The sequence below is a fragment of the Primulina eburnea genome, chromosome 12 (genome assembly GCF_022965805.1).
Source record: "Primulina eburnea isolate SZY01 chromosome 12, ASM2296580v1, whole genome shotgun sequence".
In the NCBI taxonomy this organism is placed as follows: Eukaryota; Viridiplantae; Streptophyta; class Magnoliopsida; order Lamiales; family Gesneriaceae; genus Primulina; species Primulina eburnea.
In genome coordinates this window covers 2,145,413-2,168,535 of record NC_133112.1, presented here as the reverse complement: position 1 = coordinate 2,168,535, position 23,123 = coordinate 2,145,413, and the positions used below count along the sequence as shown (strand labels likewise).

The window sequence follows — 23,123 nt, the reverse complement described above, 5'->3', positions numbered from 1 at the left end:
ACGTATGAAGTTTATACTACAAATTAAAATAAAGTTTTTAATAATATTTAAAAAAAATTGGTACTTAATTTTTTGATCGAACATGCCATTATTGTTCTCTTACAAACTATCTATGAAACGTTTTTTTTTCCTTTTTGGTGTATGTTTATTCCACTTTCAGTTATGTATATACATTTTTGTAACTTATATACATTTTTATTTTATTTTTTCTTTTTGGTGTGAGAATTTTACTAAGAAGAGTTGTTGAATTGAATATGCTTGTTATGTGAATGTGATTGGCATAATTTCAAAAAGGATATTTAATACGTTAGACTAATTCAAAATTGGAAAATTTTGAATTACTCTTAGAAAGCTAAAATCGTGTTTACGTTAATACAAATAGTAAAACATACATTATAATTTGATATTTAAAGCAAGTTGCCAAAAGCGCTTAGATACGTGAAATTCTATTTTCCTTCACCTATAATAAAAGGAGAGATATTGCGTGGAGAATAAGAATTTTGGTATCTACTTTTAGGGCAGTGAAATAATTCTCTTTATAAAAGTTTAAAATATTCTCTATGATGTTTCCATGTCCGGGTTATCCTTCGACTCGAGCAAGACAGAAAGATCGAAGCAAGATCAGTCCAGAGTTGATCTCGAGACGAAAAAAAAAAAAGAAGAAGAAGAACATGTTTAATATAACTTGTTTGCACTAAATATGTTAAATTTATCATTGCGTTACATATTGAATAAGTACATTTATGTATCTAGTTTACGTAACATCAAATTAAGTTGTCTAGCAATTATGGCAAAAATTTGTGTAAGACGATCTCATGGGTCAAATTTGTGAGACGGATCTCTTATTTGGATTATTCATGAAAAAATATATTTTTTTATGAAAAAAGTATTACTTTTTATTGTGAATATGGGTATGATTGACCTGTATCACAGATTAATGTGAGACGGTCTCACATGAGACCCACTCAGCAATTAGGCAAAAACTTGTGTGAGACGGTCTCACGGGTCATATTTGTGAGACGGATCTCTTATTTGAGTTATCCATAAAAAGTTTTCACAGATTAAGATCAGTTAGACGGTCTCACATGAGACCTACTCCAGCAATTATATATGCATCCCCACATAAATAAGGAAAAAGACTCCCCTTAGTTTCTAGAAAGCAGAAAATATTGAGGATAAAGAACAAAAATAATCTCAAGATTCATCAAAATTTTAAAGTTTGATGAATATTTTCTTATATTCTAGATTTTTCCCCCTCTTTGTTTTCATTTCCTTTATTTCTGTCAAATAAAAATACATTCACAAAAAAAAAAAAAAAAAAAAAAAAAAAATTACTTAACGATAGAGAATGAACAATTTTATGAATAAACATACCGTATTAACCAAACAATATAATTTTATTTTTTTGCTATTTTGAACTTTAAAATATATTACATGAAAATGTGTGCGTGTACATATTTATATATTCCTTAATTTCTCATTCAATCTCATTAATTGTTCGGAGATAGTAGTTGATGATCTAATTAAAGACGAGTGCTTCGGGTGAGATTATGTAATAATCCGACAGTAGAAAAAATATTAATGTATTTAATTACGTGAATCCTCAGAAGACCGAATCAAACTTCTCAATTCGAGGAGAGAAATGGACTTTACAATGGAGAACTTATTAATTAATAATTATGTAAATAAAATATGTTTGACTTTAAGTTTAACTTACAGTATTAATGAAGCTTCCTGCGTTTACAGACTCTATAAAATTAAATTACTGATTGATAAATATTTTCACGAAATAAAGAATTGATCGAGTCAAGTTTTCACCTCTCGACGTGTACGAATTTGTATCGAAGTTTAAGATATTTTACAAATTAAAATACGAGAATATTAAAGGCATCAGCACCGACTCTACAAATGGTCAACGGATTAAAATATTTAACAGAACTGAAGTGAAAGCGCAAGATTTATGACTGGTAGATTAATTTTTTGAAAAATTATTTAACTTTTTAAAAATGTCAGAACATATACGTAAGAAACTTACCAATAATATATACTAATTACATTGTATACGCGATGCATATCTGTACAGTATTTTTTATCATTATCGATGAATTAAAGTGAAAATTTGAAAAATTATGAATGGATTAAATTGATATTTAAATTGTTGAAATAAAAAAAATAAAAATAAAAGTGTGTGTCGAAATTTAAAAAAAATAACAAAATTGTAATATTAGTATCATATAAAGGTAAAGTTGGAAGAAAAAATCGGTGTCCTTCTTAGTTGTTTACTATTATGTCATTAACTTTAATTAAATAGAATAGATGTACAATAAACAATTGAAAATTTGTTTCGTCAAATTCAACCGAAAGATTGCATTTGGTTTCATATATTTACTTCTTCGTGATTTTGATTGTTTACATTGTCAGATTTCGATCATTTTTCATCGAAAATGCTGACATGATACTACTCACATCAGCGTCATGTCGGTGTCACATTAGACCTTATTAGTGCCAAGTCGAAAAAATGATTAAAACATAAAAATAAAATATAAATAACGAATTAAAATTAAAATTCGACAACATAAAAAACCAAATCGTAAAAAAAATACAAGACAGAAAATGCAATTTTCCCTACCAAGAAATTACATATGAATTTTGAAAATTTTAAGTATATTTATTAAGTATTGGAAATAACAGTGGATCCAATACACAAATAAAAATAACAATTTTCACGGAATGTCAATTTAGAATCAAGCTAAAAATTACGTTATTTCTTTCTTCCACGATTTGCCTTCCAAAATACAGCTATTGGTTTATTATGTAATTAAGTGACAATAACTTCTAACCACAGATGTCTAGGAACTTTTCATATACCCGGACTAATAAACTAGGGAAAATATCAGTAAATATGTTAAGTGCAATTAAATAAATGAACCGACCCTTAGAAGAGTTTATGTTTATATCCAAAGTTCTATTCTCAATATGTTTGTATAAGATAATTGGTCGATCATCTCGCTGCAAAATGAATTTTTTTTATGAATCCTATATTTTTTGTTTTCAATTGAGATTATCAGTCGATTATCTTATATAATGCAAAAACGGGGGATCTACCCTTGGTCCAATATCGACTCGCCAACAAAGTGCAAATTGTGATTTTAAATCATCAAATGTGGCTCACACTCGCGCGGGCTTGATGGTGCTTTGCACAACTTTGTCAACTTGCATAATTGATGGCACGAGAGAGAGCTTGATTTTTTATTATTTTGAAGAACTGCATAATTAAGATTTTATCAATCTTTGTAGGAGACTATGGGTCTGGTCGATACTGGGTGTGGGGGCAGTGCCCCACACCCAATCAACGGTCCAGATCATTTCATGGGGGGGAATTTTTTTAAAAAAAAAAAAAAAACCAAGGGCCAGAAAATTTCTGGCCCTTGGATCTGCCCCTGCAGGCAGTGCCTGCAGGGGCAGGGTCGAATTTTCCGAGACTATGATATCTCATCATTTCAAGGTTTCCTAATTAGCTTAATTATTTTACTTCTTAATTTTATCATGCATCCGATATTGGTTTTGGAAAAATAAACATATATACTAAACTCATATGTTTGTTTAATCAAATCTAGGAGTAAATCTGATCATGTAAAACGGATGGACTCAATTCATACATAATATTAAAAATAACATTTTTAAAAAAAAAATAATTTTTAATGAGTTTGACAGAGTCAAAGATTCGTATCACAAAATTGACACGTGAAACTGTCACACAACATTTTTTTTCAAATTTGTAGCAACATTTTTCATTAAATAAGTATATTTCCTATACGAAGACATGGTTGTCATTTATTGTTGCTATTTAAAATTAAAGTAAAACCGAATGGTTAGAGAAATAAAACGGGTCTACATTTAAGATTAATAATGAATAATTTATTTCAAATTTACTGGAAGTGAGTGTGAGTAATTAGTTAAATAATGTCATGTTGATTAATATTTACTTTTACTTGCAATTTGTATTGCCGGGACAATTTCTTGGAAATAGCCTGAAATTAATATATGATTTGACTAATTATTGATGTACACAAGAGTCATGAACACACGTGTTCGACTACGTTTACAGCACAATCTGGCACTGACAACAATTAGTTTATATCATCGATATCATTTAAAAAAATCGAATTAAGACTACAATTCCTAAAGAGGAAGATCTAGATCAAAATATATGTAGATTTAGATAAATTTGTATATATCATGTCGACACAAACATATGTTTTTATTCGAGTATAATATTTTTTTTTGGCTAGAGAAAATAGTGGGAACGTCGTGCTCGAGGTATTGTAAGATTTAAAAAATTCGAGTTGCACTTTTATCACCAACTACAATTTTTCGTAAAAAAAAACAAGTATTCACTTCTATAATTGATATTAGAGTCAATTTGCAAAGAATACAATAATTGATAGGTTGATTGTAGCGGCTGGTTAAGTGTTCATAGCAATTAAAACGTGATGTTTTGATTTATGTACCACTAACACTAGGTTTTACAATTTGTACAAAAATTAGATATTGGGTTTAATTCACTCAGATATTTCCTTTTAATTGTCTCACATCGATTGGATAAATAAGCTTGGAATTGTAAATATGGCTTCGACAATCCTCCCCCCTTGTGCTAGCTTTTGAGGTTGAGTTAGATCAAAGTTTCAATCTTAACATAGTATCAGAGCCCGGGTTCCACCGTTATGTGTTGGACTCCCTATAATTAGGTCACATGTTCTATCCATAATTTGGTCATTTGTAAACTCCACGCTACATATGTTCATTCGTGGGCGTAAGAGGGGTCTGTTAGTTGTCTTACATTGGTTGGATAAATAACCTTGGAGTTGTATATATGGACTTGGGCAATCCTCCCCCCTTGAACTAGCTTTTGAGATTGAGTTATGTCCAAATTCAAATCTTAACATTTCCTATAATATTTAATCATATAATCGTCATTTTTCCAATTAACTTGATGCTTGATGTATCAGTTACTATAAATCTATACTTCTATATTAAGTTTGAAACACTTAGAGTAACTAATTTTTGTGTCATGATCTGTTTTAATAATTATGTATATTAATAAAATGTTAAAATTATAATGCAAGTTACATGTAGTTCAGCGGATAGAGTCATTATTTCTTGATTTTAGGTCTCTCACTATTTTTTATAATTATATTTTGATTTTTATTTAAATATAAATCAAATGAATTTTAAAAAATATTATACAAGCACGCAACGCGTGCGTCGATGCTCTAGTATATTAAAATGTAATGACAGTACAATAACATATAATTATAAAGTATGGTATAATGTCAGTATGGGTCAATTTTTGACGCATTAGAAACAAATGCCATGTTCATATGAGATAGATACGATATATGGTCATTGAGACCGGGTTCTGTTGAAAATATCAAATATTACCAAAAACAAATTGGACATAAACAATTTGTTATTCAAATAATGTTTGAATTTCGATCTGTCAAATCTGTACCCCCACTAACTAGTTTTTTCCGAATCTCCAATAGTTCATGATTAGCCAAAAATCGTCTAGGTTCAAATGCATTTAACTTGTAACTTGTTATTTATGGATGTTGTCTTTGTCTATGTGCAATTATATATATATATATATATATATATATATATATATATATATATGACGGGAGTAATTTCATTTTCACTACGTTCTTGAATCTCCTACGTGTTGAAACGTAATAATTAACCAGATATGTTTGAATAATATGTATCCTAAAATACAAATTTAAAATAAATTAAATTTTATGTTCAAAATTAAACGTATGTGAACGTGTTAATTATCCCATGTCGGTTGATAAATAACCTTAGAGCTGTACATATAGGTTTGAACAATCATCCTCCTTGAACTAACTTTTGGGGTTGAGTTAAGTCCAAGTTTCATTCTTAACATAATGTGATATTTTAATCTTACGAAAAATGTGAGTTATGACATAAATATACTGAAAAGAATCGTATTAATGCAACAAAGATATTCATGGAATACGAGACGTTTCAGCTACTATTGTCTCATATATTCAACATGAGTTAGGAGGTCACGATAATCTTACGTGGGACACAATAATATTGCGTGGGACTTTTGTTTGTTGTCCCTTCAAAGTATCCTACTTCCAATTTTTTTATACCAGATCTGTTCACTCGATGCCAACATTTTCTCTCTTTTAAAATTTTCTTAATAAAATAATCTTTGATATTGAGTATCACCGCTTGCAAAATTAATAATAATTTAATCAATTAGTCCCACCGACAGCGTTAAAATTAATTTGGTTAAGTATATTAAATTCTAACACATATTGTATGGAAAAAATAATAATATAATTCATCTTATAAATCTCTCAATTGGTATTTAATTTAATATATTAAACAAACAAAATTATTATTTTTTATGTGACGACATATTTTTTAGAAACCAACGAGTAAAATTAGTACAAATTATCTGTTAACATATGACCTTTTAGAAAATATTTCCATTTAATAGTACAGTATATAATTACGTATTATATGGTTAAAAAGGACTTTGTAATAATATCTGATCAACCACTCAACAATTATAGCTCAATAATAATTGATTTATTAACTTATAATTATTTGTAATTGTTAGTTGTCCAACATTAGTTGGATAAAATACTTGAGAGTTGTATATATGGTCTTGAACATATACTTCCCCCATATATCTAGCTTTTGCGGTTGAGTTAGGTCTAAATTCTAATCTTAATACGGTATCAGAGCTCAGGTTCCACTATTATGTGTTGGACCACCCGTTTGCCCATAATTTGGGTCATTTGTAAACTTCACGCTCTAGATGTTCATTCTTGGGCGTAAGAAGGGTATGTTTGCTCATAGTTGAGACACCATTTCTGCCCATAATTAGGTCATTTGTAAACTTCAAGCTCCAGATGATCATTCCTGGACGTGAGGGAGTGTGTTAGTTGTCCCACATCGGTTGGATAAATATCTGAGAGTTGTATATATGGTCTCGGACAATCCTCCTCCTTGAGCTTATTTTTGGAGTTGAGTTAGGTCGAAATTCCAATCTTAACAATAATTTCGTTATTAATAATTATTTTGTGTATTTATAAACGGACAGACAATTTTGCAATTTACCACGAATATAAATGTATTTGTTAAAAGAAACTATATTATTATCCTTTGAACAGCTGGTTTCTTCCCATGCCTCTCAATCATATATATATATAATATAATTTCAAACATGATATTATAGTTTTTCTTTTCCTGTGGGCTTTGGCATGAAAATGGCTTGTATACCGAAGAATAAAGAATTGACAATCATGTGCAAAATGTTAAATTAAATATAATTTATAAATCTTTCATGACAAATCATTTTAATTTTTTCAGAAGAAGATAATGCTTAATAATTTTTTTGTTAGGCATGAATCGTTGAAAATATTGTACGGCATATGATTTACGCTAATGGGGAAAAACCCACAAAATATTTTATAATCATTGTTAGGTATATATGTGGTGGGACGTCACATGATCATCTACTGACGATCTTTAAAAAAAATAAATATATATATTTGTTATATTGTACTATAATAATATCAATTTTGTGTGTCTCTCAATGAAGTGTACTTATCTATTGAATGTATGATTTTAAATTTTTTATTATATTTAATATGTGGAATAGGTTTTTTGTGAGACAGTCTTACGAATATTTATCTTTGAGACGGTTCAACTCTATCAATATTTACAATAAAAAGTAATATTCTTAGCATAAAAAGTAATATTTTTTCATGGATGACCCAAATAATAAGAAACCGTCTCACAGAATACGATCCGTGAGACCGTTTCACATAAATTTTTTTCTAATAAATTATAGTCCTTTTATTGATGAACACATAAGTAGACTCGATTAGTGACAATGCGAAAAACTTATATATATGTCTCGAAAAGTGGATCGTGTCCCAAACTTTGATGTCCTTTCCTAGTTTGCTTCTTTTCTATGAGCATTGGGTTCGATCACATGAAGCGACGTTAATATTTTTGTTTTTGTGTGGACCGCAATTATTTATTTAAAGATAGTTTATATATTTTAATATAATGTACATGTGTTAGTAAATCTCAAATCGAAAGTTAACCACCATAAATCTTGTGTGTTTTGTGTTTATCTTTCACATCTTTTATACCTAATTTCTAACAAGGGACAATCTTCCAATTTTTTCTTGCTCGAATTAAATAGTATGATTTCTTCTTTCCTGAATAAATTTAAAAGAAATCACACTGCTAGAGATGTAAATGATCCAAACCAAACCAAACATTATCAGACTTGAGCTTGGTTTGTTTAAACTGTTTGAGGCTCGAGCTCGATTCGAGCTTCTATTATCAGGCTCGATCTTGGTTTGTATTGAAATTACTGAGATCGTTAAAAGCTCGAGCTCAGCTCGTTAAAAGCTCGTTTAGCTTGTTAATCAAGCCAAGCTCGAACTTGATTCATTAATAGCTCGTTTAACATGTTTAACAAGCCTGGCTTGAGCTCGTCTCGTTTTCGAGCTCGAAAAGCATAGAATTGAGCTCGAGTTTGAGTTTGAATCAAGCTTGTTAAAAATTAAATATATCTATAAAATAATTTTAAATCATACATAAAAATATAAATTCATTCATAAATAACCAAAACGACACAAATAAGAGCAAAATAAAAACATAAATAAGTATATTATTGAACATTCCAAAATCATGTTAGCGAGTCACCTAAACGAGCCGAGCTCGAGCTCACGAGCCGAATATCCTTAGGCTTGAGCTTGGTTTGATTAAATTTTCGAGCTCAAAATCGAGCTTGGGCTTGGTTTGATATGATTAACAAACAAACTCAAACAAGCTTTTTATCGAGCCGAGCTTCGAATAGCTCGCAAACCGTTTAGTTCATTTACATCCCTACACACTGCTCTCTAACAAACCGTGAACGAATTTGATTGGAAATTATGTACAATTTCTGAGGAAATTATTTTTGTTTTTAATTATGGATTATTCATTTTATGAATATGTTGTGTATAACTTATAAGTCTGTCTGTATACGATAATCTAAACCGTGATTTTTCAAATTTTTGATCCAGTACCCTTTTTTCTACTTCTGAGGTTGACTGGACTAGTAGTTGGAGTAGCCATATAAGAAAATAACATGATTTTGACTATGAGAAGTTGATCATTCAGACTTGGACTGAATTTTGATTAGGTTTTTTCAAAAGAAATAAAAATATGAAACATAAAAACTTCTATGAAACGGTCTCGTAAATCAATTTTGTGAGACGAATATTTGGATAATAAAATATTTGTAGAACCATTATGATTAAAAAAAAAAAGACTAGACATTTGTGGCATCAGTAAATTAGAACCTAAAATGATGTACGTCTCTCTGATTACATAAAAGAATAGGAACAAAGTGAGTAAGTTGCATGTGAGATAATGTTAGGTGTCGGCATACATTTGTATATTAGTTAATGCTTCTAGAAAATTCAAATTATAAATTAAATTACTTTCTATAATTTTTAATATATATTTGCAATGATAAATTTTGGTAGGGTATATTAATACGTGAGATACAATATCAGAAAAAGCCTCGGATTTTTGGTGCATAGAGTCTTCTCTCGTGTTCCATCCACAGATTCCGCAAGATGTTTTTACTTTTATTATTACTATTTTGTAAATTATTTACAATCATTTATTTTTTGTCTCTGAAAGGACATATAATCAGACAAGACAATACGCGATCGTGACATGTGGATTTTAAAGTTTGAAAAAAGTGACAAGTTGGGTGGATAATTAATACTCGACAATTTGGACCCCTTAGTAAATACAGTATATACGGCCGATGTCCATTTTTTCCAAATCGCGCAGAGAAGAAATTGCTTGATGCACGAAATAATTAGAAATTCAAAGGCCGTTCCAACACTTTGAAACATAATGAATTGGTTAAGGAATTAAGTCGAGTCCCTTAATTGAAGCCGTTAAATAAAATGTTTATATATATGGACTTGGACAATCCTTCACTCTCGAGTTGACTTTTGGGGTTGAGTTAAATTTAAGTTCCAATCTTAGCACGTGTTACTAGACATTGCGTAAGAAACGAGTGAAGTCAAGATTTCGTATCACGATTTATAACGATGACAACTTATAGTTTATGGTAAGGATGTACGAGTGGAAAATTGTTGCATTCGATCTATGTAAGGGAATTGAGCCTATGTCGGTGTAACCTGTTTTGTAAAAATGATTACCGATTCATGGAACATAAAAAAAATATAGTAATACGGGCCAATTGTAGTGAGAACATTGGACTTAGCCATCAGGGCCCATATCATATAGTGTAATTATGAACTTGTTCGCCCTTTATTAATTTAATGGGCTTTGAATTCAGTTAGCCCATTCATTCATGCTTATCAGGGCATTTGATTTTTAGGCCCAAATTAAAACTTTGGATAATATTGGCAACAATGGTGGTTAGGAAATATGATTTTTCTTATAATTTTCGGACATGGTCCACGATGTTCGAGCCCTGTTTGCTCGTAAATTAAAATCCACGTGAATCAAATAAATAGTAATTGATTCGGAAAATTTCTCCAAGGTTCCTTCAGTCCAAAAAAAAAAAATTGAAGAAGAAAAAGGGAAAAAACCATATAGAAATAGTAAATAATTATCTCTTTATTTTTACCTTGAAATGATGGACTAAAATTCAAACGAATTGAATGTTAATTCGTATATGCACTTAATACAAATACACATAAAACGTGAAAGCAAATTAATGACACGGGTGGAATGTCAGGACATTCACTCAGCAGTAAATTGAATTGCATGAGCCAGGTGCCCAAGGTTCTGGGCTAACGTTATTTTCACATGATCATCTTGCTTGAGTTTCGAACTTCACTTTATCCTAATATAGATATTTGATGTCAGATAAATTATAAATCAACGATATGTTTACAAATGAAAATAAAAATATTAATTATGTTTGATAATGTTAAACCGAAAATATGTATCTCTCATGAAAAACGTTAATTCCCTAATTTTAAAAAACGTTGTGTAGCCCAGTCCATTTTTTTTTATTTAGCGACGGTTTTAACGACGGTTTTTTGAAAACCGTCGCTACTTTTGCGACGGTTTTAGTATCGCCGATGTGGATAGGCGACAGTTTTATCAAACATCGTCGCAAATATTAGCGACGGTTATTTCTTAAACCGTCGCTAAAGTATTAAAAAATAAAAAAAAGGCGGATCGGCGGTTTTAATTAGCGACGGTTTATTCAATAGAACATCATTACCACTTTGATGTTTTTAAAGCAGCAATAAATTTCATTTTGATGGAGTTAAATACTCGGTTCAATGAGTCATCGGTGAAACTTCTTTATCTTAGTATAGTTTTAGATCCTAAAAATTCATTTGACTCATTTAACAGTGATGATATTTGCAAGCTTGCGAAGAAGTTTTATCCTGGAGATTTCACAGATCAAGAAATTATTGTTTTGAAGTATGCATTGATACATTTATAAACTCGATGTGATGCAGAATTTAAAGGTTTCTACACTTGTTGAGTTGTGTCAGCAATTGACCGAGAGTGGACGGTCAAGTGTTTATGTTATGTTGACTAGATTGATTCATCTTGTTTTGACATTATCTGTGTCTACTGCCACTATTGAACGGGCTTTTTCAGCAATGAAGCATGTGAAGACGGCACTTCGCAATAAAATGGTGGATGACTTTCTTGCCAATTGTTTGACACTCTATGTTGAACGAGATTTAGCTAAACATATTGATGTAAATTCTATTATTGATGAATTTTATGTTTTAAAATCCCGTAAGGCACAACTTCGTTGAACGATATAATGTACTTTTTTTTAATAATATATAATTTATCATATTGAGTTCAAGCCTATCCCAACTCTTATTCCTGGATCCGTCCTTGATTTTAGCATTCATATTGGGAAAGCGTAAAAAACATAAAACCGACTTTAAATAATATTAAATTTATTCCGCAAAATCGAGAATTTGCAGGAAACCTTGTAGGGTAATTATGTCTTTGGCATGTAACGAGACACAGCTGTGTCTCCAAGGAACTCTACACAAAATATAAAATGTCTGGTACTGTTTCATATTTTAATTCTAATTCGTTCATCAAAATCGAACTGGCCATAAGATATTTTTGTTTTTTGCTTTTTTGAAAGAAAGATATTTTTGTTTTCGATCATAAGCGTGCACATGTTGTTGTTTTCATATACATGATTAGAAATATTTCCCTAAAATATTTTTTTATGCATTATATCGTCGAGTTGGAGATTCGTTTCTTGAAATTGACCGTTTTACAAAAATGTTTGTTGATGTAAATTTATATATATTATATACATTTTTTTACATAAACATAATGTTTTGTATAATTAAATGAAATAAATTAAATATGAATAACAAAGTGCAGGAGGTTTTTTGTGATTGATATAATCTATAAGATAAATTTTTCTGATCATATTTAAGAAATAAAAAATAATATCTTTGATATTATATAAATTAAATAAAAAATTTATCTAACAAAATTATTCGTATTTTGCGTGTATGTATTGTGTTATGTAGATATTTGATTAGTTACTGATAAAAATTAATCCAGACATGTGCCGATATTCAATATATAGATGTGTGTGTATACCCGTACACGGAAGCACGCACAACTCCATACATGGCAACAGAACTGAATATCTTTGTGTACTCTCCGGCAAGATTTCTGACTGAATATCTGCTGCTGCCATTTTCTTTCTCCTCACCTGACTCCGTACTCTGTCATCATTCATACTTGCACGCCACCTTCGCCAGTGTCTTCCATTTTCTGCTTTTGGTTTTTCATCCAACAGCTATTTTGGCGGTGGCAGGAGTTGGTTTGAACCGGGCTGCAACCGCTTCGATACACCCGATTGAGACCTTTTCCCGACGTGGGATTCTGTTAAATTCTGTGTTTTACGGGAGGGAGAACTCTGTTTTGACTTTTGGGCTTCTGTACTTGGGATAGTGAAAACTCTTTTTTTTTTTTGGTTGTTTGGCGACAAGAATTAACAGATCAAAGGGAGATGAAAGGCACGGATTTTGTGGTTGGATGATTTGCGGATGTTATGGTAGTTTGAATGGGGAATGGAGGGTGTTCGGTGTTTGCGTGAGTGGTGACGGAGTGCGGTGGTGATAATGAGCGGAGGGGACGGATGGTGGCAGTGTTGGTGTAAGTGTGAGCTTTTGACATGGAATGGCAGATCTTGTTAGCTTTGCTAATGCCGACCGTGAAATTCTGCAGGTATATATATATCTCTGCTTCTTTCTGTAAACGCGTAATCTTTAAACTTAGAATATTATTTTCAGGTTAGTGATTGTTTTCCTGAAAACAAAATCCCTCCCCTTTTGTTTCTAACAGCCTTATACAATACATCTATAGATTTTTTTTTAAATGGGTTTTTTACACATTGAATTCCCTAAAGTTGCGGACCTCGCATTTTATATGAGGTTTTCATGTATTTAAATTTTTTTTAAAAAATGCATGTAATGCTGAAACTGGACTTGTATCGTTGAATGCTTGAATTGGATGGTAACTTGATGTTCTTTTGGCTGTTCATTTGCTTATTCGTTATTTTTAGGATTCTTTCATTTGTTAGATTTGTTTAGTCAAGGTGCGCTATGAATCTTTGATGTTTAAACTAGTAAAATTGGATGAATTTGACATATGTGCGTTCAAGTGCAAGAGTGCCTCTCCCGCTGAAAATAAATGGCCATATTAATCAGTAGGTCTTAGCTAGTTCAGTCACCCCAGGCATCCCATCTGATAAAGATGTTATAGTTTAACGCTTATATGATAGTTTACACCGACTTTGAATCTCCCGAGCATTTCAATTGAAGAAATCATTTAATTAAATACGGTCTTTCGCCATTTGACTTCTGTTGAAGAACTATGTAATCGCTTTGTTTCCACAACAAACTTATGTTTGTTAACATGATTGTAGTTGGAGGAACACATGGCAATATTGAAATTTAGTTTACATATGGTTTCTGTGCTTGGGTAAGGAACATGATAAGAATAATTACGATGGTCAAGGCATGATTATCACTAATAAAGGAGCATATCAAGAAAAAAATAAATATACTCAAATCAAGGATCACTGTACACATTGACTGATGCAATTAGAGGTTGACAGATGCAATTAGTTTTGGATTTTCCTTTTTGTGCTAAAGCTTATACTTGTGTCTATATAGTGTAAACTATTACAAGAAAATATATAGAGCTTCAGTCCATTCTTTTTCTTACAATTCTCACAATTCACATCAGTTCCTTCCAATAATAAGGGTGTATTATTTGGTGTTCCCTATTCTTCCCCGTCATTATTCATATATCAGATTTTGATTGGTCCCCTTTAATTTATGCAGGCATTGATTGCTCTAAAGAAGGGTGCTCGATTGCTTAAATATGGTCGTAAAGGAAAGCCTAAAGTTTATCCATTTAGACTCTCTAATGTATGTCTAATACAGTTTATGCACAATGTGACTCACTAATATGATACACTATTACTATCATTTCTAATATAATATAATAACGCTTTTTCTACTTTTCCTCGAGAGTATGTCTATTATGGTGATTTTTTGGTTTGCTTGTCATTGCAATTCATTTGTGATGCAAATTAAATGATTTTCAATACCCAAAACTTTATTGAATAATAGATGTATTCTAATTTCAATCATTCTTGGTACTAAAATGGCGGGCTGCACTCTGTTATAAGCCAGCACCGATATTTAACTTGTCTTCATGTATTTATTCAATGGCACAGTAATGTCTGTTTGTACTTCATGTTGCAGGATGAAACATCTTTGATTTGGATCTCTAGTAGCGGTGAAAGAAGTTTGAAGCTAGCTTCAGTTTTGAGAATTATCCCTGGACAAAGAACTGTGAGATTTGGAGACCTTATTTCATATTATTATTTTGATTTATCTTAAATGCTATCATTCATACTAATGATTAAAATGAACTTTTCACCAGGCCGTTTTTCGAAGGCAGCTATGCCCCGAAAAGGAATACTTGTCGTTTTCCCTCTTATATAACAACGGGAAGAGATCCCTCGATCTGGTAGGTGACAAGCAAGTTCTCTTGAACATTTTCTATTTACATGTTACGTTTGTTGACTGTTCGGCCTACCAATTGTATAATTGTTATGTTACTAGATTTGCAAGGACAAAGTTGAGGCAGCGACCTGGATAGCAGGTCTTAAGACATTGCTATCATCTAGCCAAGCCGGACGTTCAAAAATTGATGGATGGAGTGATGGAGGCTTATATTTTGACGTAAAGATGACCTGAATTCTTTTTTTCTTTGTTTTTGTTTTTAACATTAAAATAAAATATAACAACACATCATTTAAAATATGTCCTACTTTTAATATGGATCCAGGATAACAGAGATTTGACGTCAAATAGTTTGAACAACTATTCTTTGAGTCCTATTCGTAGCTTGCCCGAGGTTTCCATTAGCTCAAATATGACATCTTCTATGAAGAGCTATTACCCAGAGGATACTTTGGTCCATTCAGAAAGGTCACATGTAGCTCTGGATCAGACAAATATGCTAGTAAAGGGATATGGTTCGGATGCTTTTCGGGTTAGCGTATCTAGTGGCCCAAGTAATTCTAGTCACGGTTCTGCACCCGATGATTCTGATGCTTTGGGGGATGTTTATATATGGGGTGAGGTTATTTGTGATAATCTCGTTAAGGCCAGGCCCCAAGAGAATGCTCATTCCATTATCACAAGAGCTGATGTTCTTCTTCCCAGGCCGTTGGAATGTAATGTTGTTCTGGACGTTCATCAAGTAGCCTGCGGGGTCAGGCATGCCACCCTCGTCACTAGGCAAGGCGAAGTCTTCAGCTGGGGTGAAGAATCTGGGGGGCGTCTTGGCCACGGAGTCGGGAAAGATCTTACTCAACCTCGTCTGGTGGAATCTTTATCCTTTTGCAATGTTGATTTCGTGGCATGCGGAGAGTTTCATTCTTGTGCAATAACAATGGCTGGGGAGCTTTACACGTGGGGTGACGGTACGCATAATGCCGGAATATTGGGTCACGGCACAGATCTATGTCACTGGGTACCAAAGAGAATTTCCGGTCCTTTAGATGGGCGTCAAGTTGCGACAGTTTCTTGTGGTCCGTGGCATACTGCCTTGATAACGACTACTGGACAGATGTTTACCTTTGGAGATGGAACATTTGGAGCGTTAGGCCACGGTAATCGGGAAAAGGTTATGTATCCTAGGGAGATCAAGTCTCTTTCAGGGTTGAGGACCATGGCAGTTGCCTGTGGAGTGTGGCACACTGCTGCCGTGGTTGAAGTTACGGTAACACAGTTTTGTGCTACTGTTTCATCCGGAAAATTGTTCACTTGGGGTGATGGTGATAAAAATAGACTTGGACACGGTGACAAGGAACCTCGACTAAAACCAACTCGTGTTCCTACACTTATCGACTATGATTTTCACCAAGTTTCCTGCGGGCATAGTTTGACAATAGGTCTGACTACATCAGGTCGTGTTTTCACGATGGGAAGTACAGTCTATGGCCAGCTAGGAAATCCACAATCTGACGGTACTTCTCCTTGCTTGGTAGAAGATAACATTACTGGTGAATCTGTTGAACAACTCGCTTGTGGGGCATATCACGTTGCTGTGTTGACATCAAAAAATGAGGTCTACACGTGGGGTAAAGGAGCTAACGGGAGGTTGGGCCATGGTGATATAGACGACAGAAAGGTGCCAACAGTTCTCGAAGCTCTAAAGGATCGTCATGTTAAATCCAGTTGCATGTGGTACAAATTACAGTGCCGCTATATGCCTACACAAATGGGTTTCGGGAGTCGAGCAGTCCCAGTGCTCTGCTTGTAGACTGACGTTTGGCTTCACCCGAAAGAGGCACAATTGCTATAATTGTGGACTAGTACACTGTCATGCATGTAGCTCAAAAAAAGCCGTAAGGGTTTCGTTGGCACCTAATCCCAGCAAACAGTATCGTGTATGTGATTCTTGTTTTGCTAAACTAAGTAAGGTAGCTGAAGCTGGGGTAAAATGCCGAAGAAACACTGGTGTTCCACCTCTTTATGCCGAAAACAAGAACAAGTTGTACAAAGATGATTTTAGGTTGGAGAAACCATCTAACCTTGATTTGATCGAACTGTTCAATGAAAAAGTAGCAAAACAAGGGAAAAAAGCTGATGTGGTCTGTACAACTATCGATGGACTTCAAACATGTCCAAAGCCTCTTCTTGCACCATCAATTGTGAATTCAAGGGCCTTGTCACCCTTGTCGATAAAGTGTAGTCCTCCACGATGTGCAACACCGGGTCCTACAGTATCAGTACTTTCTTCTTCGGAAACAAGTGCTGAAAGTTTGAAGATCAACGAACTTCTGAATCAAGAAGTGAATAAATTGCGGGTTCAGGTACATCGTGAAGTTTCATTTGTCTCTCATTGTTTATTTCGAGGAAAGGACCTTGTTTTTTCAATTCATTGTCATGAACATGATTTATAGGTAGATAACCTTAAAAATCGATATGAACTGCAAGAATTGGAGCTAAGAAATTCAGCCTAAGATAGTTCAGGAGGCAATGGTGTTAGCTGCCGAGGAATCAACTAAATGCAAGGCTGCAAAAGAAGTCATAAAGTCCCTCACAGCTCAGGTTAGGTTGATTGGCATTTACATGTCGATCCGCGATGAAAATCGACGCTTGTATCTTTCTTTTATAATCGTCAGCAGCTGACTCAATAATTTTCTCATCTTCTAGCTCAAAGATATGTCCAAGAGGTTGCCACTTGCAGTGTGTGACACTGAAAGCTTCAGGTTGGTAAATGGATTGGAGCCGAATGAGACAAATGGTAACTCAGATACCAGACCTCCCAATGGTGGTTCAAGTGTCCCTTCTTGTACAAGCAACACCCTCCAACGGGTTGATGCTAAAGAATCCAAGCATGACAAAGCTGCTGACAGTGACTTGATATCTAAAAACAATGCTTGTGGCCAAATTGAAGCAGAGTGCATTGAACAATACGAACCTGGTGTATATATAACACTGGTACCACTTCAAGATGGAACTAGAGACCTCAAGAGAGTACGCTTCAGGTGGCATTTTAGCACCTTATATTTTCTTGTTGGAATTCTTTTTTATATGTGATGAGGTGGTATTCTAGATTGCCGTCAGCCACAAACAATAAGTTTCCTGGCCTTTTTTTGCGTGCAGTCGAAGAAGATTCAGGGAACACCAAGCAGAAACTTGGTGGTTGGAGAACCGGGAAAAAATATACGAGACATACAACATTTGTGGATCAGACAAGGTGTCGGTATTTTGCCAGACGGCCCTTTGATATGATGGAGCTCTTTCACCTTCTTCCCAGCCCCCAGGTTTAGGAAATAGTAGAGGTACTAAAATCTCTGTATATTTTAGTCAAGTGTAGTTGTCGAGCAAGCGGAAATCAACTTCCTTTTTTCGCTTTACTTGTCCCCTTGTCTTATTATTTTATTAATCTCTGTAAAAAACATAAAATCTCTGATATATTTCATATAGTTTTGTCAATTTTGTGCTTGCTTGCTTTATCTTTTGTTGTTTCCATCTCAAAAGTTCTGAATATTTATATATCTTTTCACGGTCGAATTCTTCATTTTGAAGAGAACTTCCTTTTATTAAATCGTCTCTTTCTCAAATGAGCATGCTTGTTTTTCTCTTTAATCTAGCTTATCAGTTGATTTTTCAGATGAATTTTTCTGTCTGCAACTGGAGCGTTAAAAGAATTTAGGTTCTCGCCACGATGTGGTGAAATGTTAGTTATTAGATCATCAAAACATAATATCATCTTCCATTAATATGGTTTCGATATGAAGCTAAATTTCTTTAAAAAAAAATATGAAGCTATGTCACTCGGTATATTATTATCAAAAAATAATATTTGTAGGCACAAATTGCGCTTAACATTTTTCCAATTCAAAGTAAAGTAGAATTTTGGTATTTTAATATGTGGACATGGTATGCTTGCCTTTTTGTTCTTGGTCAATGTTAGGATATAACGTTGGTTGATAAGGAGAACACAAGTCCTACAACAAGACGAAATTTCAAACTAGAATTAAAATAAAATAAAATAAAATCAATTACCAAATTTGTCCTAGCATGCATTAAATTAGCGCATACATACGCCAACAAACCAACCCGATATATTTAATGAATAATATTCTCAACCCCTAAAAAAGTGATTATATAACATAAATTTTTTAATAAAAAATACATAATGATCAACACTTATTTAATCTCTTTCAAGAAATTTAATTTATCCCAAAGTATCTTATTTTGAAGATTTCGTTACATGTTTAGATGCCCCTACGCTCCAAAATTTCCGAGACTGCCTTGGATAAGTGCATAAAACTATTCGAATACTGCAATCTCAACCAGAAATTAAGTAAAATGGAACACAAAGCAATGAATTGTGTTAAAGATTGGACTTGGATCTAGCTCAACTCCAAAAACTAGCTAAGAGAGAATTGTCCAAATCTATATATGCAACTTCGAGGATTTTATCCAAGCGAGTTTAGACGAATAACCAACAAAATGTGATACTATACAACTGTAAAAGTATATGCATAAAACTTCTGTTTCTGTATAAAATGGTTAATCACTTCTCATTTAAAGCATCGATAACAGAGAATTTATACAGATTAAAGATACCTTAATCCTTGGTGTCTTTAGACTAGTAACACCTTGCCAACAAGTCAATGCAATATATATAAAGACATAATGTATATTTTTCTATATTTTTTCCCTGAAATCGAACCACAAAGTCACCTAGCTAATCAAAGAACACTCATTCGCATTTACAGCAGCAGCCACTAAATATATCCTCTTCCATCTATTTCCTATTTGAAGAGGAAGAATAACATTCAAGCAACAGAATATTTTCAGTGTAAGTATATGTGTATCGGTGTGTGTCTGTATATATATGACTTCAAGGCGAACCGTCTCGGCCCTTCAATCCGATACCATTGTGCCTCTTGGAAGGAGCAGAAGGCGGTATAGGGATTCCTTTAGGCAAGAACCCCAAGAAAGTGTTTGGAGAAATCATATGATGATGATGAGTATGTGGCTTAATCTTGAAGGATTGTGTATGTCTAGCCCCGTTTGCATGGTGATAATTAGCAAGAAACATGAATGAATAAAGGAGTAAAATGGGGATTAATTGAGATTTTTCCCCCATCTCAAATGGGCATGGAGAACTGAAGGAAACACGAGATCGAGTTTAATGGGGAGAAGGATTCTTGGGTTTATTTTTGAGATGGATGTTGAATGATGTGTGTGCAAATTGAAATAGTTTATATAGGTTAGTTGGTGAAAGGGTTTTAGTTTGTTGTGCTAATAAATATGGTTGTGGTACCATGCAAGAATACAAAAATTTAAAAGTGAAACATTTGGGAAGCTTGTGTCTGAAACATATGTGGGAGAGGCAAGACAAAGGACAACAAGGAGAGGAGGAAAGAATGGGGCATTAAATACAATATTTGTACTACATTTTTTCTTCTTCAACCAACTAAGATGAAATTCAATTAATGTGCATGTCCCATTCAATTATACCCCTTACACGTTCAGAACAGATTGGTTTTAAAAAAAAAATCCACATAGATTAATAATATAAATCATCCTAAAAATCTTCATTACATCAATTAATTAACCTTTGGTTAAAGTTATTGATGTTAGTTAAATCGAATCTCGCTATATCTACTTGAATTTTACGAATTCAGATCCATACAGGTATTCTAGCTCTCCATTTATTTTCATATATCGTTACCCTACATTCGATCACCTAATCTTTTATAAAGAAAATACAATATTGAATATATTATCAATGTTCACATGACATATTTGTTAAGACATGATGAGGAAGGCAGTCTTCTTGATTTTGACGCTCTTGTTAATTGATAAGTTAATAATGAGTTAGATGTTAAATTTGAGGTTTGAGCGGGTCTTGTGGAAGATGGTTTAAAGGAATGAAACATACAGAAAGGGGTAACATGGAAATAAGCGGAAAAATCTGAGGAAAAAGAGGTGCGATGTTGCCTGGTTAGGTGAGTAACATGGACCCAATTGAAATAAATGGCCGACTGTGGGGCATACAGTGCACCTTTTTTTCATAATAAAGTCTTTAAACAAGGAAACGTGCTTGACGATCGAAAAAATCGCAATGCTGCATTAGTTCCTACTCCATATGATCAGAAGGTGACTAGCGATTGTGTAAATGCCAGGATTCTCATTAGAAAGACGTTGATTAATTGACATGATTGAATTATAAGATTTAATAAACCATATCCGAGACGAGCGTCGTTGCATGATTAGCAAGGATTTGGGCAGCACCTCCGGCGCTCGAGCGTAGTCCAAACAACCACCCGAGCGCCAATGTCTCGTTAATTCATCGTTCGGCAGAAGGTTCGGCGCCCGGGCGGTAGATATGCCGCCCGACGCCAAGGGTGCGACTTGAAATTGTTGGACAGGAAACCGCGCTCGGAGCGGTAGATTTGCACCGCTCAGCGCGACCGAAAGTCACGAAAAGTAAACACGTTCGTTTGCAGCAAGCTGGATATATATATTATGTATATACGTTTCATTTCCTCAGAAAAATCAAGGAATTCAAGATAATTACGCCTTTAAGGAAATTCTAGATTTAGTGACACAAACTGACAAAACGCCGTTTTTGTATGCTGTATGAAATCCGAAAGTCATGATTCTAGATCGAACACTTAGAATTTGTCGTACGTCAGGGTCAATTGTGCGGATTTTGAGATTTTGTTCACGTGTAGATGTTTTGACGGGATTCTTATATTGTCAAGCCAAGCTATGCAATTGAGGAAAATGGTATGGCACCTCCTTAGTTTCAATCTTCTCATCATAATCATGGTTGGTGGAAGATTCTCTGGCGACTTATTACCCATACAGTTCGGTTTGAAGTTTTACCTTCGTCTTGGCCTATCTACTGTTTGCATAATCTCGGACTCCCTTCTGACAGATAATAGAGTCAATCAACCTTTCGATTACACAACTTCTTAATGAGCCAGACATCATATATATCTTTGAACCATATGAGGCGATCGGCTAATGAAGCTGCACACCATTTGGCTCGACTCGTTTTGAACTCATATATAGAACGGCTTCATTGTCTTAGTATTTATGAAATCATTCTTTCTCAAAAATAGAAAAACAACGCGTTTGGTTTATATGTTTCTTGTTGTGTTTACTTTACCATCTAGGTTAAGATCATAAGGTACAACAATGTCATGTATCCTGCCCCCTAATTTTTCCAATTGATATCTATGCCAGAGAGTGCTAGCTCTTTTAAGTCGCTTAAAAATTCTTTATTTGATTTGAGAAATTATAAATTTTATATTTGTGGGGACCGGGACGCTAATCATCTTCTTAATCATCATTGGGACAATTTAATCAATTATAATAACCATGGTCTAAACTTTTTTTTTTAAATACAGTATTAAATGCGGAACATAATGGAATTCAATCTAATGTACATATCAGTATAAAAGTATAAGTCTTGTACAACAAATATCAAACACGACAACAGCTGGATAACTCCGGTGAGAAATACATCCTAGTATAAATCAACGAACATGCAATCATATAATCAATATAAAGCATGAAACAGATATCAGTAATATGTATCAAATCTGAAAACATAATCATTATAAAACTGTCAATCAGACTCGTGACTTCACGTCTCAGACTAGACTCAATCCTAATCTAGGGATCCCGGTTTCCAGACGTTGGTATTCCATATCGAACATAGGTAATAGAATAAACTCCAATTCTATCCACTTCGATATAACCAAACATCCGGTGTCTTGACCTATCCGTCACAGACTTTGGCACTTTCGTCAATTCACTATCTTGTGACAATGTGCAATGTGTCAGTGACGATTCCATCACTATCTGCACCTATGTCACAAGATCACTCGTCTAATATTCGTCTAACACATGCTTTCTATAAATCAATAGAACAAACATATCAATTCAAATAAATGCATATAA

General features: G+C 33.5%; 1 protein-coding gene across 1 annotated transcript; it reads left to right on the top strand.

Moving 5' to 3' along the window:
* Positions 1-12,600: 12,600 nt before the first annotated feature.
* On the top strand, positions 12,601-18,635 carry LOC140807698 (PH, RCC1 and FYVE domains-containing protein 1-like). Its single transcript, XM_073164657.1, is given in 11 exon segments — positions 12,601-13,326; positions 14,448-14,534; positions 14,874-14,963; positions 15,055-15,141; positions 15,237-15,356; positions 15,463-16,857; positions 16,859-17,497; positions 17,588-17,644; positions 17,646-17,735; positions 17,841-18,175; positions 18,294-18,635. Coding segments are annotated over 11 exon segments (3,072 nt in total). The 5' UTR covers positions 12,601-13,278; the 3' UTR covers positions 18,418-18,635.
* The last annotated feature ends 4,488 nt before the right edge of the window (positions 18,636-23,123 follow it).